Source organism: Setaria italica, chromosome IX (genome assembly GCF_000263155.2).
Source record: "Setaria italica strain Yugu1 chromosome IX, Setaria_italica_v2.0, whole genome shotgun sequence".
Classification (NCBI taxonomy): domain Eukaryota; kingdom Viridiplantae; phylum Streptophyta; class Magnoliopsida; order Poales; family Poaceae; genus Setaria; species Setaria italica.
In genome coordinates this window covers 48,052,893-48,073,275 of record NC_028458.1, presented here as the reverse complement: position 1 = coordinate 48,073,275, position 20,383 = coordinate 48,052,893, and the positions used below count along the sequence as shown (strand labels likewise).

The 20,383-nt window shown below is 45.2% G+C and overlaps 1 protein-coding gene and 1 pseudogene across 1 annotated transcript; one reads left to right on the top strand and one right to left on the bottom strand.

The window, feature by feature from the left end:
• Nucleotides 1-10,355: 10,355 nt before the first annotated feature.
• On the bottom strand, nucleotides 10,356-14,206 carry LOC101770152 (30S ribosomal protein S1, chloroplastic). Its single transcript, XM_004984523.4, has 7 exons — nucleotides 13,841-14,206; nucleotides 12,312-12,587; nucleotides 11,660-11,740; nucleotides 11,218-11,499; nucleotides 11,027-11,137; nucleotides 10,853-10,939; nucleotides 10,356-10,720 (listed from the first exon to the last, which is right to left on the bottom strand). Exons 1-7 carry the CDS (start codon nucleotides 14,123-14,125, stop codon nucleotides 10,628-10,630), a joined length of 1,215 nt encoding a protein of 404 aa, XP_004984580.1. The 5' UTR covers nucleotides 14,126-14,206; the 3' UTR covers nucleotides 10,356-10,627.
• A 3,076-nt stretch (nucleotides 14,207-17,282) lies between these two features.
• Nucleotides 17,283-18,796, top strand: LOC101768282 (annotated as a pseudogene).
• Nucleotides 18,797-20,383: the final 1,587 nt, after the last annotated feature.

Genomic DNA, 20,383 nt, shown 5'->3' with positions numbered 1-20,383 from the left:
GGAAAAGTGAATGCATAAGCGTGTTAATGTTCGATCAGGGGAGCACTAGAGATGTGGGTCAGTATTTGTAGGCTTCAAAGGGCTCAGGGTGCAAAAGCTATCAGTATAATAACTTGTTTCAGGTAGTTTCGGCCAAGTACTTTACGTGTTCCAATCCTGGAGGCGGCTGATCAAGACAAAGTAGTTAGACTGACATGGTCACATGGAGATGTTATAATATTGGAACATCTCTAGTGAAAATGGGCAGATGATTGAAAATGGTGAAAATGGGTATATAATAACTTGTTAATTTTTCATAATGGCGATGGGTAATTTAGAAGAGGTATTACGGTTTTTTTGTTATTTTATTCTAATGACAAAGGTAGGTAATTCATAAGTAGTTATTTTGAACCTTTTGGGTTACTTTTTTAATACAGAGGTGGTAAATTAAAACAATTTAGATCCAATGGTTTTGATTGATTCCAACAAATGATGGTAATATTTTAGATTTTTTTTAGAATCTCTATGATTTATCGTTCTTCTAGCTCATCATCATGCATGTGAGAATTAACGCGGAGAGGAACATTCAGGAGAGCAAGAGTAAGAATGTGTGCATTTCTTTTTTAAAAAAACGCATATAGATGTTCACATCATGATTAAGCTAGGTGCAAAAAAGCCCAAATCGGGGCACTACATACATAGCTAGGTATTGCTTTATGGATGCTGAAATAAGGTTGATAGAAACAAAAAGAAATCTAAATGAAACGAACATCCCCGGGCTTAAGGACAGCTCAAGAATATGTCCCTTAAAGCAAGCACCACTTGTTTGATATGCTTAACATCAAATGGTAGGACAATAGCTTTTAGAAAAGAGCCTCTATATGGGCATCAAGATGGCTGTTCTGCCCATGTCCCAAGTTGACGTATAGTGAAACACCAACAAAGCTGATCATCATAGCCTTTTCTTTTTCTTTCTCTTTCTCTTTCTTGTTTTGCTAGCTAGGTTCTTGATTTGAGCATTTTATAACATTGCAGTGAAACTAACCAACCGCGTCGCCCGCGTCTAGCGGTAGCAAAATATATATGCAACGACTTTGTTGAAATCTAGAAGTTCCATATCAAAGTCAGTATAGAACATATTCCAAGCTTTACAACACTGCTTTGGTGATGTGGAAATGGACTTGCGCTTTGTTTTGTGCACACTTGAGCACAATTGTTTAGAGCCTTGTGCTGCTGCTGCCGTTGCAATGTGCCAGAATCATCAGAGCATCGGCCAAAAGAATTACTAAACGGAAGAATAAGAGCGTGGTGCAATGACTTTTATGCTGCAGCTTGCGTACTAAATTGCTCCATCAAGCTGTCTTACCTTTAACAATCACAAAGCTGGAGTGAACTTCGCATTTTGCATGGAACTTGCTGTCCGTAGCTACTTTTTACCAACAGTACTGTCCTACCACTGTTGGTTCCGATGGTAACTAAAGCAAGCATAGAAAATAAGGGCTTCTCTTATCATGAGTACCAAGCCCAGATAAACAAGAAATTTTTTTGCAACATGTGGTTGGATTGGCCGTGCTTTGGATGAAGCATCTGGATGGTTCTTTTCCCCCAAGCAATGAACTAAACTGCTTGAGGTGTATAATGATTGGGGATTCTATAGTAATCAACATTAACTGGCAAAAGAAAGTTTGTGTAGGTACAAAAGTATTAGCACTATTTAGCTAGTATACTAATCTGAGATGATTTTTTTAAACAGCTCCGTATGCAAAGGTCTACTAAATGCGGCAAACTTAGAAAGTACTGGACAGTTCGTGTGCTGATGGTGTTCATGATTAAGAACTCCAATTGGGACACATCTTTTGTAGCAGTAGTGTCCATCAAGGACCGTACAATAATACAACACTGTGAACAATAATCACTACGTACATGACGACAAGTCAGCACGATATATAAAATAATACTGGAATCAAAGAGGTGGCTATTAGCATAGTGACAAAAAGTTTTATAAAGGTCTTCCCTAAACAAGTCTTTGATGAACTCTTTAATTGACACTGTATTGAAGAATTCACATCCAAACAAAATGTATATTAATATACATGAGTTAACTTTAAATAGTTCTAGCTGAATGTGATAGAGATATTATTTCATCGATTAGCCAGGAACATCCGGATCTGGATGTACACTACGATTCACATCATTATTACACACGCACACCGGAATTGAATTCTAGTACTACTAGTAAGCATCATTATTAGAGTTACCAAATGCACAGTTGAAATCTTATTATTATGCTATATAGGCAAGTGTGGGTTTCCCCTAACCTGGTGAGATAATTAACTAAAATAGATCGGAGCCATGTAGCCAACAATGCCATAGGAAAAGGATGCCACCAATACAAAGTCCCCTGCACTCGTTGTCAAGCTAGCTTGATTATCATTCTATCCGCATAACTGAAAATTACAGCCTTTCAACAAAGTTACCAACTACCAAAGGATATTTTGCATCCTCCTACAAGGTAACCGATATTGTTGTTTTATAGGGCGTCAACTTCACCGTAGAAAGAGATGATCCATGTAGTACAGTAGTACTAGTAATTCTCAGCACCAACTTTGTTGATTCCCTATCATGATCGAGCACCACATCTAGCTAGCTCCTTAAATAATTTATAGTTAGGGCTTTAATTAGATGCTATATGCATGCTAATGCTCCTCAATATTTTAGGGCTCACAATGCACACAGGCTAATGCTTGCCACGCCATTGCCGAGTACTTCACCTGCTTCTTAGTACGATTTGCCTCTAAAATATTTCTGCCAAGTGCCCAAGTATATGTCGTCTGCAAATGGCTGCCATGGTCCCTACTCTCGCATCAAATTAAGTGATCGCTGATCATCACCGAGCAATATGAGTTATTATTAAGATTTAAGCAAGGGCACGAGTGACTAGGTCTATGAATTCTAGAAGCGCACTGTTCTCATGGTGCGCGCGCGTGCAGCGGACGGACAACGACGACGATCAAAGCCTCGTCGAACGCGTGAGCACTCCTCGGCCGGGAGAGACGCCGGCGGCTATGCGCGCGTGTGAACGTTTCTTTACGCGACTTTTGAACATGTCAAAGTGTGTTCCGTCCGTGAGTCGCTGGCAAGTGGAGCCCATAACGAAAACCGTAGAAGGCGGGCCCACATGGCAGCCACATGAATAATATCAGTTTTTGTTCTGCAGTTGTCTTTCTCAGGCCATGTTTAGATCCACTAGCTAAAATTTAGTTGATATGGATCAAACAGAACCCAGATAAGTTTAGCTGGCTAAAATTTTTAGCTGGTTGAACCTAGCTAAACTGGTAAAAGACCAAATTGCTCCTCCATATTCCTCGGGGAAAGTTTCTAAAGTAGCAGGGAGTGGTAGGATAAAAAATACCTCTTCAAGCTATCATTTAGCTAGTGGATCCAAACACCCATGGACCCAAACACCCCTAGCTAAATTTTAGCTAGATAAAAGAAAGTTTCTAAAGAGTTGGGTGGATCCAAACAGGACATTAGTTTGATAGTGAACATTTTATTTAATTTGGGGCACTCAAAACTTTCGCATTAATAAGCATATAAACTACAGTATTTAATAAGGCGAAAAATGTCTCACCACAAATTAAGCAAATGAATGTAGGAAAAACTCATCACGTGGCTCATCTTCGGCAAATGTGGCGCACCATAACTATGCTCATATATGAGACAAAAACATATGCCATGAGTCCAAAGTGTTTAATTTAAACGTGTCAACGACTGAAGAAGTGATAAGATACATATTCAACTAGCTGGCCCCACATCCACTTCTGATTTATGCGCTAGGTCTTACAAATGATGAACATTTTCGTGCTACGCATGCATGAACTGTCCACTGATTATGCGCGTAATGAAGAATCAACGTCGGCTAATGCACTGTGGTCTGCTAATTGCTCGCTGGCTCAGAGCCAAGGCGTCTTTGACCAGACCTGCTTTGCGCTAAGTATACTGCCACTAGCGGCACTAATCTTTAGACCCTTCAAATGCGTAGCGTCATGAGCGACTGGACCCTTGCTTGTTTCAATACTCGTCTCGTCGGCGTCGGCGTCGTCGCACGTATACTACCAACCTGACGCAGCTTTCGGACCGGACGGCGGGCCCGCAGCTGGGACCTGCAGACCCTGGTCGATCGGTGGCCCGGCCGGGAAATTTCCAAGTCCCAAGAGACCACCGGTCAAACGCGAGCGGTTATCCAAAGCCACGAGGGTCAAAATTAATCGATGCCATGTTGGACCTTTTTTTTAAAAAAAAATTGGGTTCATGGAGACAGGGACAAATGTTAGGGCTGCATGTGGGGCCCACAGTGAGCACTGGCACAGGGGCGGAGTGCTGACTTTGGGTTTGGGACGGGGAGGAGAGTTAGGTGCCAGCAGCTAGCTGTGATGAGCTGATGGATGGTGCTGCAAAGTACAAAACACGGCTGACGCTTTGGTTTTCTTTTGCTTGATTTGATGCTCAATCATGCGCCGGTTTTAAGCTCTTTCGAGAGTGTTTGTGTCAATGCAAGTGGGTCAAGAAAAATGGAGGCATGTTGGAAGCATGCAGGGGTTTCTAGAAGGTCAGGTCAGAATTCCGCATAATAACCAACCAAGTGCCTACTTCCCAGCTCAATCTCAGCTTCTGCTTACTCATCAACTGTTGTAGAATAATCATGCATGGCGTTTGTTGGCACTTCAGGTCTTCAGTTTGTTTCTCTCCATGGAGAAAATGATGCCCCGAGAGGAAGAAAAACTAGATTCGTAAATATGCTGGATCTGTAACATCTGTATGCATAGCACAATATCGGCCGATGTTTTTAATTAGGAAGACATGCATGAAGATTGCCATGACAACCGTACTTTTACAATAATTCCTGACCACTAGAAAATTACTACTATGGTCAAACTGGAGACCGCCATGTCGGTATGAAATGGACATCCCTGATCGGTAGTACAGAAGAGATTTACATGTTGAATGTTAACGATTTCGTTGAAATTGATTGGTGTCCATCTTTTTTGGACTGATCGAAGCACAAGATTTACAGGTTGAATATGCCTTAGAGATTTCGCTGAAATTGATTTGACTCGCATGAACATTCCCTTTGTTTTCTAAGTTGAGACAAAACCTAGTTGGTACAACGTCAGGGCATCAGGCTGACTAGTCCTCTTCAGGCCGATCAAAGTATACCGAAGAAGGTAAAAATTTCTAGAAGTGTCAAGTTACAAAGACTAGCTAGCCAGTAAAACACTAGCAAGCGATATTATTAGTCGCAGCTTCGTTGATTAGTGGGTTAGAGGGAATGCTATTAACTCAGCTCGCTTCGCTTGGGTGAGGTGATCAAGCTTTGACTGGAGGCCGTATAGCATGCTGCGTATATGCCAGGCCCAACTGCTGGCATCACTCTGGTCAAACTCGACAGTGCATACAACAAGCTACGATAACTGACTGGCGATTAAGAATCACCCGGCCAATGTTCAATGGTAATAGCAGCAGTTATTTAGATACATTATCTCAGGATGAGAGAAGGGATGGGAGGATTAAATTTCTTCGACCTACTCCTATCTATCTAAGCAAACACTGACGCCATTATATTCCCCTTTCATTCCTTGGAAGCATTCAGAAAAGTTTGCAAACGTAGCCTGCAGGGTCAAATCTTCTCTCCTTTCATTCGCAAAAAAAAAAACCCTTCCCTCCTGACGTAAGGTTCTAATTTTCCAGGGGGCTTAAGTGATTTTTTCTATCCTTCTTTTTTATATAAAAATTAAAGTAAAAGCTCCTCTGTCAGAAGCATATATACACATGGTATGGTACGGTGAAGTTATACATCGGAAGCTGAAACTTTTGAGTCCGGATGGGGTTAAGCTCTTGTACAGTTGCATAAGGATTATTGGAGATAGAGTTGCAAGTTCCACTACGCAAATGGCCACGCAAAGTGTGGGCTGAACAAACATGCAGGAAGAAGAAAAATTAATATTAGCATCTACCTTGATGCATCATGCATGTTGCGTCAATTATGCGTAGCAATGAGCTAGGATGGGTTCGATGCTTCATATCAGAAATATCATCACACACCCTAAAGTGCGATAACCTCAACCTTCTGAGGTGCCCAACTGCATGCACGACGAGAGATCGAGGAACACGACCATCAATCATCATCCTCCAATCACACATCACTACAAATGCTTCTTCCGAGAGGGCTAGCTGCTAGTGTTCCTTGATCAAACTCCGAGCATGCAAATGCGATTCTGAGCATAGCTATCAAACAGTTAAGATCACTAATTAGGCGTCCCGAGAGCTCCGTCAACAGTTTGATACGCTCGCTTTTGTCGCGCAACATGTACAAATATCTGTAAAAGTGCCGCAGCACGCGTACAAATATCTCCCAAAGTGCCATACTATACTACTACATGAATGCATGTATACAAAATATCTTGATCATCAGTGCAGCGGTGGCAGAGTAAACAGGATAAAACTGGGCAGCTGAACACTAGCTAGCAGCCGGTGTCTCACTTGAGCAGCTAGCTAGCCCCCCTCCCCCTGCCGCGCGCTGTGCCTTATCCGCTTACGCGAAATCCGGTTGCCGTCACTCATGACACAACGGATCAAGCCCTGGTCACTAGCAGCAGCTAATTAGGGTTCAGTATCGGACAAGCTAGGATGCTATTGATGCAAAGCCGCCGGCCGATCGATCGAGAAGCCAAGCATGCAGCACGCAGCAGAGAGATGGAACAGGGGACCTATCTATCTACCTACTGTAAAGCCAGGGCACCGATTGATCGGTCGAGCCACGTACCAAAAGCAGTGGCCTGAGGAATATATTAACGTCGCGGGAAAGTTGAGCGGGTGATGGGTACAGAGCACATTGGCCACATAGCCGGCGATGCCCGGCCGGCCCCGGCATGTAGGCAGCACGCAGCAGCAGCTGCTAGGTTGCCCGCCCGGGGCTTTGCACTGCACTGCACTGGGGATAAGACGTGCGTGTGCGTCGCCGTCGTGTGCTTGCCGCTGTCGCCGCGCGCCTGGCCTCTCGACCAGGCTCTACCTGCAAGAAAGCGGAGGGCGACCGCGACGTCCTGGGCCGGCCGGCTGCGCCCGCGGCCCGCCCCGGGCGGGGCACGGCCGGGGGCAGTGCACGTAGGCGTCAACCCCCAGCCGCTTTTCCGGGGCGCAACACACAAAAGACCCACCCCGATATCTTGATGCACCACCACCACTAGCTAGTGTCAGTGTGTCACTACGGCCCGGCCGGAGCTATCACCACCATTACTGGCACTCCACAACAAGCTAGCTCTTGTTGCTTAGCGTTCGTCCTAGCTAGCTAGTAGTGTTATGCTAGCTGTTACTGCCGCCACTGTTCGCCTATGGCTGAGGCTAGAAGCCGTTTAATCTCTGGACGGCCGCATGCATAGTGGAGCGGCCAGCAGCAAAGTGCAGAGGCACACGGCCTGGAGCACGCAGCGGAACCGTGTCCGATCGATACTCCTGCGCTCGCTCGCCTGCTCGTGTCGCTCTCGTGCGCCATGCACTAGCGCTCGCGCCGTCTGCGCGTGTGCGCGGGCACTATAGTGCACTACTGCACTATAGCTAGCTAGCTAGTAGCCCCGTACGTCGTCTGCCGGCGGCTTACTCGGCGGATCTCGGCTGGGATTTCCCAGGACCACGCCGAACTGAACTTTCTGCCGGAACTTGCAGAGCGGACGCGCGGTCGTGCTCTCGCGTACGCGGGGGCGAGCGCTCGAGGCCGGGCGCGTGGCCGCGTTGCGATCAGCTAGCCGTCGTACGCCGACCCGCGCACGGACGTGTACGGTGTGATCTGACGGATCACCCTGCCGATCGATCCAGTTGCGCGCCTCTTGATCACCCGTGCACGCGCAGCGCCCCGGTAGTGCACGACGCGTCATCCGGTCAGCGGGAGTAAGCTAGATGGTTAGAAAGCAAGGCGGCACGGCAGTACGGCACGTTCCATCTATCGAAGCTGCTGCTACTTGCCAGCCACGCTTCTTCTTCTTCTTCCTCATCTCTGCTGCGTACGTGCTCGATCGATCTCCATGTGCGGAACGAGAGCTCAATCGACCGATCGGTCTCCACACACCACTTCTTCGCCGTGATCGAACTCCATCGTGGGTCGCCACCAACTTGTTACCTGTACCTAAGGTGCGTGGCTTGTGTACGTTATGTACGTACGGACGCTCGCGTCCATGTTGGTTCGCGTGTCACGTCTACCGCCACAAGTAGCGCGCCGGGCCGGGTACGTCCTGGTGCTCGTCTCCGGCCGAGATGTGGCGGCTCGCTGGGCGCTGGTTGTGGGCGCGTGCGGCGTACGCGCGCGTCGCCTATCATCCGGATATCCATCTAGCTACGATCCGGCTGTATCTGTACCGGTCAGTGGAGGCAGAAAGCCATCGACGGCGACGGGTCCGCCGCTGCCGCCCGCCCTCCCCTGCCCCGTATGCTGTTTGACATTTTGAGTTCAAAAGGCGCGGTCGATCACGAAATAAAGGGTCCAAAAAGAACCCGTTTATTCTATCTCGCAGCGCGCGGACTTCGTGTACGTGTTGTTCAACTCGATCGATCGGCCTCTCGAGATCGATCAGTTTCTCAACACGTATTACCACGTGTCTGGCCGCACCGGTTTCACCTCGTCGGAATTCGGCAGCGGTACTGACTCCCGGCGTCGTCGCCCTTAGCTTTTCGAGTCTTCTTGATCTGCTAATCAATTACCGAGCATGCTGAAACGGAGCAAGAAAGAGGAAAAGAGCGCGCAGTTCATAAGTGTTCAGAGACTGTGATATGTTAGTACTTGCAAAGGCCACCGTATCCCATCATTTTGTATAAACAAAACTTATACATGCCCTTTCGCATGGTGCATTGTACTGTCATGTTATGCCATGCTACCTAATCCTCCTGAGCTGCCGGTCAACGTACACGCTCCACTTGTCAAATGCCAATTATTAAGCGATCGAGCGATCGAGCAGTGAGCTAGCAGCATTAGCCATCCAGCCAGTAGTAGGCAGGGACAGGCTAGATACCTCCCTGTTCACGGTCAAACACCACGTAGCTGCTACTAGTAGCTGACAGCACAGTGACCCGTGAAGAGAGAAGAAGCCAAGCGCGCCAAGCAACGCGTCTAGCTACGTACGTTCTGTCGTGCTGACTCCCGAGCCGTTACGTACATGAAGATCTCAGTCTCAGCTGGTGGATGGACGGTCGCAGCTTCACCTCAGCTCATCGATCCATCGACAGCTACATTGCGTTGCAGGGCTCAACGTAGAGACACGCTTTTGTTTCGTCGTGCCAGCTACAAGTTGCGGACGACGGGAGGCTTATCCGCGGCCGGCCTGCGACATCGAATTCCAATTTCCAATCCGCACTCACGGCGGGCCGGCGGGGAGACGGATCGGCGAGCGCACCGGCGGGCGAGCCACCGGTCGACGTGCATGAACAGTAGGTCCACCTGAAGATACCATACCGGGGAGAATGCACTTTGGAGTCCTCCTGACCGGGGAAGAACTGGATTTTCATTTGCGGTGGGTACAAGGGTTCAGAAAAATGTGTCAAGCACTGGGAAAGGGACGGACACTAGCTGCTGACTCTCCTGCCTTGTTAGTTTGGTAGCCGTTCGTCAGGTCTTTCAGCGGACGCCTACATGCGCGTGATTGAGGAGGATCAGCGAAGTTAATTGACCTCCCCCCGGTAATTCAATGAATATAATCCAAATTTCTCACAATGTGAAAGCCTTTTTGGAGGAAATTATTCAGAGTTGACATGTGCTCAGAGGGGGGAGATAAAGGGACATTTGATATATGTTTGGTATGTAAAAATAGTGGAGGGCGCTATCAGTGAAACTAGTAAGGTTTGGCAGCTTGATATGTTTGAACAAAAGGGCAAGGCGGGGAGCACAGTTGTGTTGTACAAGCAAACTGTTTTTAAAACCGTTTCTCCTCTGTCTTTCGAGTGGCCATGAGGAACAGCAGCTGCTCCAGGCGCAACTGACTTGATAAAAAAAAATAAAGAGAAGTTTATCCAGTGTCAACCTGCGAAGTTGCAAAAAGTAGCTTTGCCCCTCGTTTCTTTTTCGGTACTGTTTCGTTGAGGCAGCATGAACATTTCTATGAACATCTGTTGTGACACTGTATTGAAGGGGTTGTAGGCAATTCAAACAAGTTTAACCACTTGCCAAGTGTTCCATAACCATGCGCTCCACCACAGTGCACCAGCAAACTTGGCTTGGAACATTGGCTTCCGTACGCTGATTTGCAGTTGACACATCTTTTGCCTTGGTTTTGAGTAAAACGTGGTGCCTAATTCGTAACACTTTGCGTGTTCCCTGCTGAATACGGATGGAGTATACAAATATAAGCTCACGGCCAAACTATACTTTTGGGGTCCTGCAGGAATTGGATAGCTTCACAAGAGAGGTAAATTACATTTCTTTTCGGCGTCACAGAACCTTCTTACATTGCCAAATTTCCTACACATGGGGACAAGCACAACTGAAAGGAGGGAAACGATCTGAACAGAACAGGCCTTTTGTCATGCCTTCGCTCGAAGAAAAATGTGTATGATAAACAGCCATGAGCCATCACATCTTCCAAATCTGATGCATTCTGTACCGCTTCTATTCATCCGTGGATTCTTCTGCCGAATCCTCTGAAGGTGTGTCCGATGACAATGGTCCTAGGATTCCCTCTGAACTGAGGGTCAAACCACTCTGAAGAGGCAATGCAGGACGACGATTTAATAAGATCAGTTACACGCGTAGTGATTTACTCTTACAGTTGAAGTTAGATGAAATACGTTTTGACATGTTATATTATTATAACAAGGGGGGTGCTAGCAATACCTCTGGCTGGAATCTCAACATGTCAGCACGAGCCATTGCCTCTGCTTGAGCTATTCTCTGCCTGAATATCTGAGCCATCTCATCGGCCTGATTTGAGCCAAAGAAACCGTATGTCAGTTTGTTAGCTAAAGCATACCCAGCAAATGTGCAAACATTATTTATTTTTACACTTACCTTTTCGAAAACAAGCTTGGGATTGCGGATCATGTCGCCAGGTGTTGGCTCAAGCTTCTTTGTAGAAAGGCTGACACGGCCTCTTTCACGGTCATGGCTCAGTATCATCACCTGAAATCCACACGCCGCGATGATCTTAGCTCTATGAAGTATGGGTACAAAATAATTCCCATGTACCATGACATATGTACCTTAAGGGTGTCTCCTGGTTGCAGAACTGTTGAGATATCCGCAACACGGTCATGACTAATTTGGCTGACATGGAGAAGGCCATTGATTCCGCCGATATCAATGAAAGCACCATAAGGTTTTAGGCTCTCAACAGTTCCCATGACAACTGAACCAATACCAAGCTGGGCCTGACTGTCAGCCATTGCCTTGCGATTGCTGAGGACAAGCCTGCCTTGTTCCTCATCAACCTCTACAAACTTCAGAGGCAGTTCTTTGCCAAGCAGCTCTTCCGCAGTTGTTTTCTTATCAAGATCAAACAAAACTTTATTAAACAACGAATTGTAAAGTTCAGCCAAAGCAAAGTATCAAATGTAAAACTACAATAAGTACACGAAACACAGTTCATGCTAGGCAATAAAACATATAATTTAAGGAACTTCTGTAAAAAGGTCGAGAACCAACCGATGACACTTGGGAAAATGGAACAAATCCCTTAAGCCCTTCCACAAGAGCTACTACACCTCCTTTGTTTCCGCCTATCACCTGCAAGCATGATTGACAAGAAACACAAATGAATAACACTGAAGAAACTAAGGTAACCCAGCAAAGCTAACAAATGGCATCAAGGTTGCCTCAAGGGAGATCATCCATATAGTTATATCAACACTATAGGAAATAGACAACACAGGGGGAAACAAACTCGCACAAACTACAATAACCTGCATAAAGTACTACACATAGAAAGCACGAGGTAATGGTAAATTGTCACATGAACTATATCTAGCAATTGATAGGGGAAATTAACAGGAAAAACATTGGAAAAGTCAATGCAGTAATTTTCAGAGTGAATATGCACCGCAAGATAAATAACTGCACTCTAATTTTTTTTTTCTAAGGAACAATAGCTGGTGCTCTTAAAGTAGGCATTCAAAGGGACAAAATCTGATCGGTTCATGTTCAACATAAACAAGGGCAAATAGGAGGTCATGATTAAAAAAATAACCTGGCTCCCAACAACAGCAAGTCATTTAAAGGAGCAGCAAAGAAAAATAGTAAAAAAGAAAAAGAAGAAGGTGAAGAGAAAAAAGCCTGCTTCAATATAACGTTTACTCACTCTACCCGTGGTGACAACATCTTCAGCCTGAAGTTGCCGGCACCTTTCCCATGCAAGTTCTTGTTGAATTGCTTGCAAACTCAGAATCAAAGTTTCGTCGCTAGGATTCTCATCAATTATCATGAATTCTTCAACTAAACCAGGGCGAATGCCCGCATCTTCAACATTATCAATATCAAGAAGGCATGCCTCATCTAAAGGCAAGAAAGCAGTAGACTTTGATTGGATGTCAATATATGCACCATTCGAGGTAGTCATGAATACTGTTCCTTTAATCTGAAATACCACAAGCATATAAAAGATTTTAGATACTAAGATCATGAAAATAGCAAAGCTAAATAAGATCTTATGTTAAAATGTGACAATACTACAGAACCACAAGTCCACATAGGAAAATTCAGGGACTAATGCAAATCCGGTGATAGCCAAGTTAAGATTAGATTCAGCATTTACCTTTGTAACACATGATGGGTTGATATCCATTTTTGAAACACTGGCTTTATTACGGCATAACACAGGCATAAAAAAATCAGTGTATATACATCTAATTTGAAACAAAGTATAGGGAAAACCACAATCTCAGTTACTGAAATCAACATTCAGCAGGTCCAGCATTATAGCAGGGACTCTAGCCACTCATGCTACGGGTGCAGCAGCCACCAAGTTTCCTCCGGAAGCTGACCAAGCTTAGAGATAATTCTATAAGACATTATGCTAGGTTATTTACTTAAGCATTAATTTGTAGTTAAAATTACGATTAGTTTAAGGAGTACAGGTTCTGTAAGAGATTGTTAGGGTCTATCTTGTATAAGAGATAAGTCAGTTTGACAATAGAATGAAGCAAGAAGCTACTAGTTACCAATACATCCATTCCTCTCTGCTGTCACATTCAAACAGGACAAATAGATTGCAAGGTCTGGGTCCAGGACCTCACTTCACCCACTAACAGCTATAATCCAAGCCAGCTTAGGGAATAGAAGCTTGGAAGTTAATCCAAGTTGTGCTCAACAATCAATTCCAATTGATTCTACAAGTTTCTGTTTGTTCTTGGGTAAAAGAACGATACTAACTAATTTCTTTTCTAAACAAATTGACTAACAACAGAAAGAGCGATTGCTGATTAGTACTATGTTATTCCAGTATGCTCCAATCAGTTACCGCTAGGGGGGAAAAAGTGACACCACAGCCCAAAAACTATAATTCATTACAGGAGAAGTGAGAAATGTAGCACTGTCCAAGTAAGTTGAAAATTGAACTCTGAAGACAAGCGACAGACTAACATTCACTCCATTTTCGCACCAGGTCACATTCTGGGAGACTCGAAACTAAAATGTGGCAGCACGGCATACCCTCACGCTAGAGCTATCCAATTCAACTCCAGGCAAGGCTCTTGTGACTTAATTTTTCATACCGCTATAGACGAGTTCAAAGAACGAACAGCTTTTTATCCGCACCAGTTGCTACTATCTACTTCTTCACACCAATGAGCAGGCAGGGACAACAGAGAAGGGGATGGGGCGAGGGATTACAAGGGAGCCGATCTCGGTGTCGATGTCGGTGGACTCCACGGCAGTATCGAGGTCCTCGGGGGAGAAGGCGACGCCCTCCATGGGCGCGGTGCGGCACCGCTCGGAGGCCTCGTCGAACTGCTGGCGCATCCGCTCCCGCTCCCGCTCCTCCTTGGTCAGCGCGTACGTCCCGCACACCAGCGCCGACGGCGGCTGCCTCGGCGCCGCGGGGCGGCGGCGCGAGCGCGACGCGCCGGAGAGTGGCGGGCACGGGAGGCCCGCGACGTGCTGCGCCAGGGAGGCCATCCTCTCTCGCTCGCTCCTTGGGTGCCCGCTTGTCCGGTGTGTTCGGGTGAGGAGGTAACGGGAATCGGGATGGCGCTGCTGCCCGTGTTATCCGGTGGGGTTTAGGATAGGAGGCTAGGAGCGGAGATGGTTGGTTTGGGCCAGGCCAGGTCAGAAACACAAGCACTTGCACTTGCAGCCCTCTCCTGCCTGCTTCGGCGTGTCAGATTCCGGCCATACGCCATATGCTTTGCAAGGAAACAGTGAAATTTTGAGTGCTATCAAGCACTGGGTTGGAAATTGGAATCTTATCAAGCAAGCAAGATTTGTGCAAACCGATGAACATTGTTTTACTGTTTCAGTGTGGGCAGCTTATAATGGGCCGGCTTTTGTGCTGGCACCTATCATGGGCTGGTTCCTTCCTTTTCACAGTCGGCCCGTTCCCTTTCTGTGGTAGGTGTATGTAGGTGACCTACTTTTTTTTTTCGCAGCAGAGCTCATAAAAACGAGGATAAGCGGATCGGCGCTAGCACAGCGCTCGAACTTTGATGTGAAATTTTTCATCGGACCGCTCCGACGAACATTAAAAATTATATGGTGTAATATTAGCGGTCACTATTTGCAACATCAAAAATAACGTATAAAAATGACTGCATCGTTCGACTCTGAGATAGAAAATTCCCGTTACGAACACTGTGTTTCAAGCAACATTCACTGTGAAATATGCAGAAACAATAGTTGCAACATCGATATTTAACTATTGTAATATATATCGAAGTGTCCAATTTTTTTGATTCTAAACACATGTTACGTAGCGTTACCGTAAGCGGATCTATTAGTTAGCTCATCAATAGCAATATGAAAAACCATTCCAGAAAAACACAAGAAGTACTTCCTCCATCCTCTCCATCCTCTAATATTTAAAAAATAAACTAACCAACATCATAAATTATAAAAAATGGAGGTAGTAAACAAAATTGTTCCGAAGCAAAAAGAAATCAAAGGAATTGTTCTAGAATAAATGAAAACGTTCCGGCTGTGGGAAAAAGTTCTAAAAAAAGAGATTATACTGAGAACAAAACAAAATGTTCCAGAACAAAACAAATATTCTGGTTGTTGATAGTTTCACATGTGCAAAGCCAGGAAATTTGTCGACACCATCACCCTACCACGTGGCGCCTCCTTCCTAGGCTTCAGGTGCTCGTACTTGGCGTTGTCACCAAGGAGGACTGCGACTTGACTCTGTACCCGCTGAGAGCTCGTGCTTGAGATCCCTGCCATTGTTGGAAGTGCGTTGGATATATTCTAAAATATAATATGTTTTAATTTTATTGTAAGTCAAACTTTCCTATCTTAACTAAATTTTTAGAAAAATACATATACGACATCAAACTTATTGGAATTAGAGATATTTTTGGTTAATTTTAATTCGAAAAATTAAATAAGACATGACATATATGACAGCAAAGACATGAGCATGATCCTTTGTGTATAGCGATAAACATAAAACATGCTATGGATACTACATAAAACAAATAATGAACTAGCGGGGCAGTGCTGGCAAGATGCGCTATTACTTAACATTCCGAGCCTATTCGATGTAGTCGATCAAAGTCAATGCTGTGCAGATGATCGCCGTGCAGTTGCGTCTCCAGGAAGTAGTGATTCGCAGCGAGCAGTCGCGCAGATGCGCTCCACAAAAACTTGATCACCCTTCTACTCCTCAGGTGCGGAGTCTCGGGTAAGGGCGTAGCTTTGGAGGCCTGCTCTTCCGGCGTGTTCTATGCACATAGAGCACCGGAACAGGAATAGCAAAAGCAGTGCAGCATAGAGAGAGCTCGTTGGCTAGTGTGTTGCGTGAGGAAGATAGAGAAGAAGCGCCTCTCTTGAGTGTCCAGGTTAATTGCAGTAATTTGGCAGCCATCAAAACCGACAGTGGGGCGTAGCTTCGGAGGCTTGCTCTTCCGGCGTGGTCTATGCACATAGAGCACCGGAACGGGAATAGCAAAAGCAGTGCAGCAGTAGGGAGAGCTCGTTGGCTAGTGTGTTGCGCGAGGAAGATAGAGAAGAAGCACCTCTCTTGAGCGTCCAGGTTAATTGCAGTAATTTGGCAGCTATCAAAACCGACAGTGGTAACATTCATCAGTGTCAGAACAGCCATACAGTGGTAACATTCATCAGTGTCAGAACAGCCAGCAATCAACCAACGTCAGTTACTGGTCATCAAACCAAGATTAAAAACTACAAAACCCGTCCAAAGCTAGCTGGTCGCGTCGCATCGCGGCTCGATGAGGCGAGCGAGCGTGCACACGTGTGTGGTATTCTACTATCTCTTCCTCAACTTCTCAATAGGCGCAGCATGGCTCCACCTTATAACTTGGTACAAGTTAGGAAACTCTCAACTTCCAATATGGTTTTATTCCAAATGTAACTACCACACATATGCATGGGCTTTGGGATTTAATTAAATTAATAGGCCACCGGCCCATTTAATCTTACAAAACTAGTATTATTAAATTCAGCATAAAAGATATTATGATAGCGTATTTAGCTGACATTGTAGATATTACTATATTTTTAAGGATTTGATCAAAAGTAAAATATTGACTTAGAACAAAACTTACAAAGCTATTATTATCTGGTGCTATATGTGCATGCTCCGAGTGAGGATGGTGTGGCATTTAAATATACTTGTTGAATTAAATGAACAAAGAGGGTTAATCCTTTGGGAGCCATCTTTGCACACTTTAATTGCCTTCAATCTTTGCCTTACCATACCGCGCATTATGTTTGATTCGGTTAGCACCTACTAAAGTGTTGGCATGGAGCAGGATCCCTTGCTAAACAAAACAAATCAAAGCAGGATCATTGGAATGGATAATTAATTGCTAATCAATCACCAAATCAGCTAGTAACCATAAATAAACAAGACTGCCGGCCCCACCACACCAGAGAGTGGAGGAAAGAACGCCCTAAACAAATCTCACACTTCTCGCGTGCTTCCTCTGGAATTCCATGTGACCAACGCTGCCGGGGACCATTTCGCTCTCCGACTAGTATCTATTTAAACACTCGCTAACCCACCGCGGAAACCCCAAGAGCAAGCACAAATCAACCACGAGACAGCTCGGATCCGAGAGCTCGCGCGTAGCCCGAGAACCGAAACCTCTGCAACGACATGGCTCCCGAGCTGGCCGCCGCGGCCGTGGAGCCGGCGACCAGAGCGTACGTGACGTTCCTGGCAGACCGGTTGGATCAAAGTGATCCAAATGAAGATTGGACTCCACTATTGCCTAGATCTCGTCGAGTAGATTAACATTCATATATAGAACGACTGATTTGAAGTTCAGATGAGGGAGATACGATCTTCACAAGATCAGCACCCGGGCAGACCGGTTGCCCAGGCCGGTCTGACCGGTCTGCCTCTGTGTAATCCGAGTAGGACTTATGTTAGCACGAGTTGTATTAGGATTTTGCCTTTTGTGTGGGGAAGACCTTCCCTCCCTATAAATATAAAGGGATTCGGCCGGTTGAGGACATCCAACCCAATTGACAAAAACCAATCTACTATTTTGTATTTTTTTCTTTATTCTTTTGCTATAACTTTTCCAATCTACTACTTACTGTTCTTCCTTCGTCTCGACGATGTTTGAAGACGCTTTAGATGGCCTGCCGATCCTAGAGCAACCCTGCGTGCGCATGCCCTGACGGGATCCTTCCCGGACGAGTATTCGAAGGTCTACCGTCGGCTTACCTGACAACCGGTTAGACCGGTCCCTGTAACCGATCAGACTGGCCCGCGTCGAGATGCTGCAGTGAGCCCCTCCACGCACGCACGATCGTGTGCGTTCGTATATTGGCCTCGAAAAACGTCAACAGAACCAATCAAGAATTGCGCCATTCATGCATGGTTGGAATGCGTAATACTGTAATGGAGTTCTTGATTTTTTTCATTCGTTCAGTTCGTGGAATATGAGAGGATTGTGTACCTGGACGCGGACATCCAGGTGTTCGAGAACACCGACGAGCTATTCGAGCTTGAGAAGGGCCACTTGTACGCGGTGATGGGACTGCTTCTGCGAGAAGAAGTGGAGCCACACCCCGCAGTACAAGGCCGGCTACTGCCAGCAGCGCCCGGACAAGGTGCCGTGGCCGACCGCCGAGCTCGGCCCTCCGCCGTCGCTCTACATGAACGCTGGCATGTTCGTGCACGAGACCAGCATGGCCACCGCCAAGGCCCTGCTCGACACACTCCGCGTCACTCCACCCACCCCCTTCGCAGGTGAGGGGTCGTCGAAGCAAGGCGCTCATCGATTAAGCTCTGCCAATTACATGCGTATGCTCAGTGCTCTTTGGTCTCTTGAAATTTCCAAGGACTTCCTGAACGTGTTCTTCAGGGAGCAGTACAAGACGATCCCAAACGTGTACAACTTTTTGGTGGCCATGCTCTGGAGGCATCCCGAGAACGTGCAGCTGGAGAAGGTGAAGGCCGTGCACTACTGCGCCGGGGGATCGAAGCCGTGGAGGTACACGGGCAAGGGGGCGAACATGGACTAGGAGGACATCAAGATGCTTGTCAAGAAGTGGTGGGATATCTACAACGACGAGACCCTCGATTTCAAGGACCTGCCACTGGCGCCCGCCAACGCCGACGAGGCGGTTAAGTACGTCACCGCGCCCACGGGCGCGTGATCCCGTCGCTTGCCGCCGGTGGCCGTGCTATACCTGGTGTGGTCAACTGAACACTGCAGAAGGGAGCACCTATGGTGTTACAAGCTGGCTTATGTGTTCTAAGCAGGTGCACAAAAAAAATTCTAATCAAACTATTAATGGATTGATGATTTGGTCATCTATGTACGCATATAATTTGAGCTTTACCAAAAACTTATGCAAAGAGGAACAAAATTCATCACATGAATAATCACGAATTTAAGATCAGAAAAGGACAGCTTTTATCCTCTCTCAAGTGTTGATTTCTCTCTTTTGTTTTCTTTCATAATTTTTTATTCGACCTAAAATTTTACATATACATAGATGATTTTATCCTGTATCCGTCTATAATTTAGTTGAAAATTTTCATACACCGATTTAGGTGCTAACGTGTTTGGCAACACGATAACACCTAGCTAGCGGACCGATAACACCTAAAGTGTTTCCGAGAAGGGTAGTCTTCATAAGGCATTATTTTGCCTTTGTTCATGATTGTAGATGTATAATATTCGATCAATTTTATTCAATGTATGTGTGCGAAATACTATTGAAGCTATGGTGACCTAAGATATATAGGTGCTAAAATATACTCTAAAGATAAAAGACCTATGTCTCAAAAATAACCTAAAATACACCTTTCTTCTTAGGGTTAAGGCTACACACGTCAACTAGATAATCTTATCAAAGCATTCGTGGAGGCAAAATGCGGGACTACTCAAAACAGAAGCTACTCAAATCAATGAAATTAAAACTAATTAATCGCTTCAATTAAACAAAATGAATTAGTACCCCCAAGAAATTCACTTGAAACCACAGACAAAGAAAACAACAAAATTCACCAACAAATAATTCCAAAAATAGAAAAATACAAGAAATTTTAGATATATTAGGGATCAAGGCAAAATAGGTATTTTGGTCCCTGAACTTTGCACAAGGGTCAAGTTCGTCTCTCAACTTCCATGTTAGCCAATCTAGACCCTCAATTTTTGTTTTTATCAAACTCGTCCCTTGTGCTGATATGGAGCTCCATATTAGCATCAAACTAATGGGAAAAGTCTTTTATACCCTTGGCTACTTCTTTCCCTCTTCAATTTCCACCATTAGGAGTACATTAACATTATGATCCAAAATAAATATGAGCATATATGTGTTCATCGGGAGAGTATGAATACATATGTAGAGCATATATACCGTACCACAAGTATGTGAGCACATGTCAATTTCAAAGCATGCGTATGTATATATACCAAAATAATATGAGCACATACTTGTTTGATTACATACAGTTTGCATATCAAATTCGTACGAGCACATGCATGGCTTAAAGAGTATGAGTAGATACATTTTTTAGAAATCATATTTTGTGTTAGTTAAAAAAATATATTGTTGTGTGTATGTAGTAAGGGAGTATGAGCACATACATATTTGACCTACAAGAGCTAAGGGTAAAAGGGACTTTTTGCATTTATCTCACGAAAATATAGAGCACCACATTGGCATAAGGACGAGTTTGATCTAAAAACAAGAGTTGACGAACTAAATTGGTCAATTTGAAAGTTAAGGGATGGT

Bases quoted from the DNA above. Each gene is read 5' to 3' on its own strand.
- LOC101770152 (XM_004984523.4), bottom strand. From the start codon at position 14,125: ATGGCCTCCCTGGCGCAGCACGTCGCGGGCCTCCCGTGCCCGCCACTC. The intron at 11,138-11,217 runs GTACATATGTCA...TGTGGATTTCAG, and splicing joins AACCAGGAGACACCCTTAAG to GTGATGATACTGAGCCATGA. The intron at 10,721-10,852 runs GTATTGCTAGCA...TTGCCTCTTCAG, and splicing joins TGTTGAGATTCCAGCCAGAG to AGTGGTTTGACCCTCAGTTC.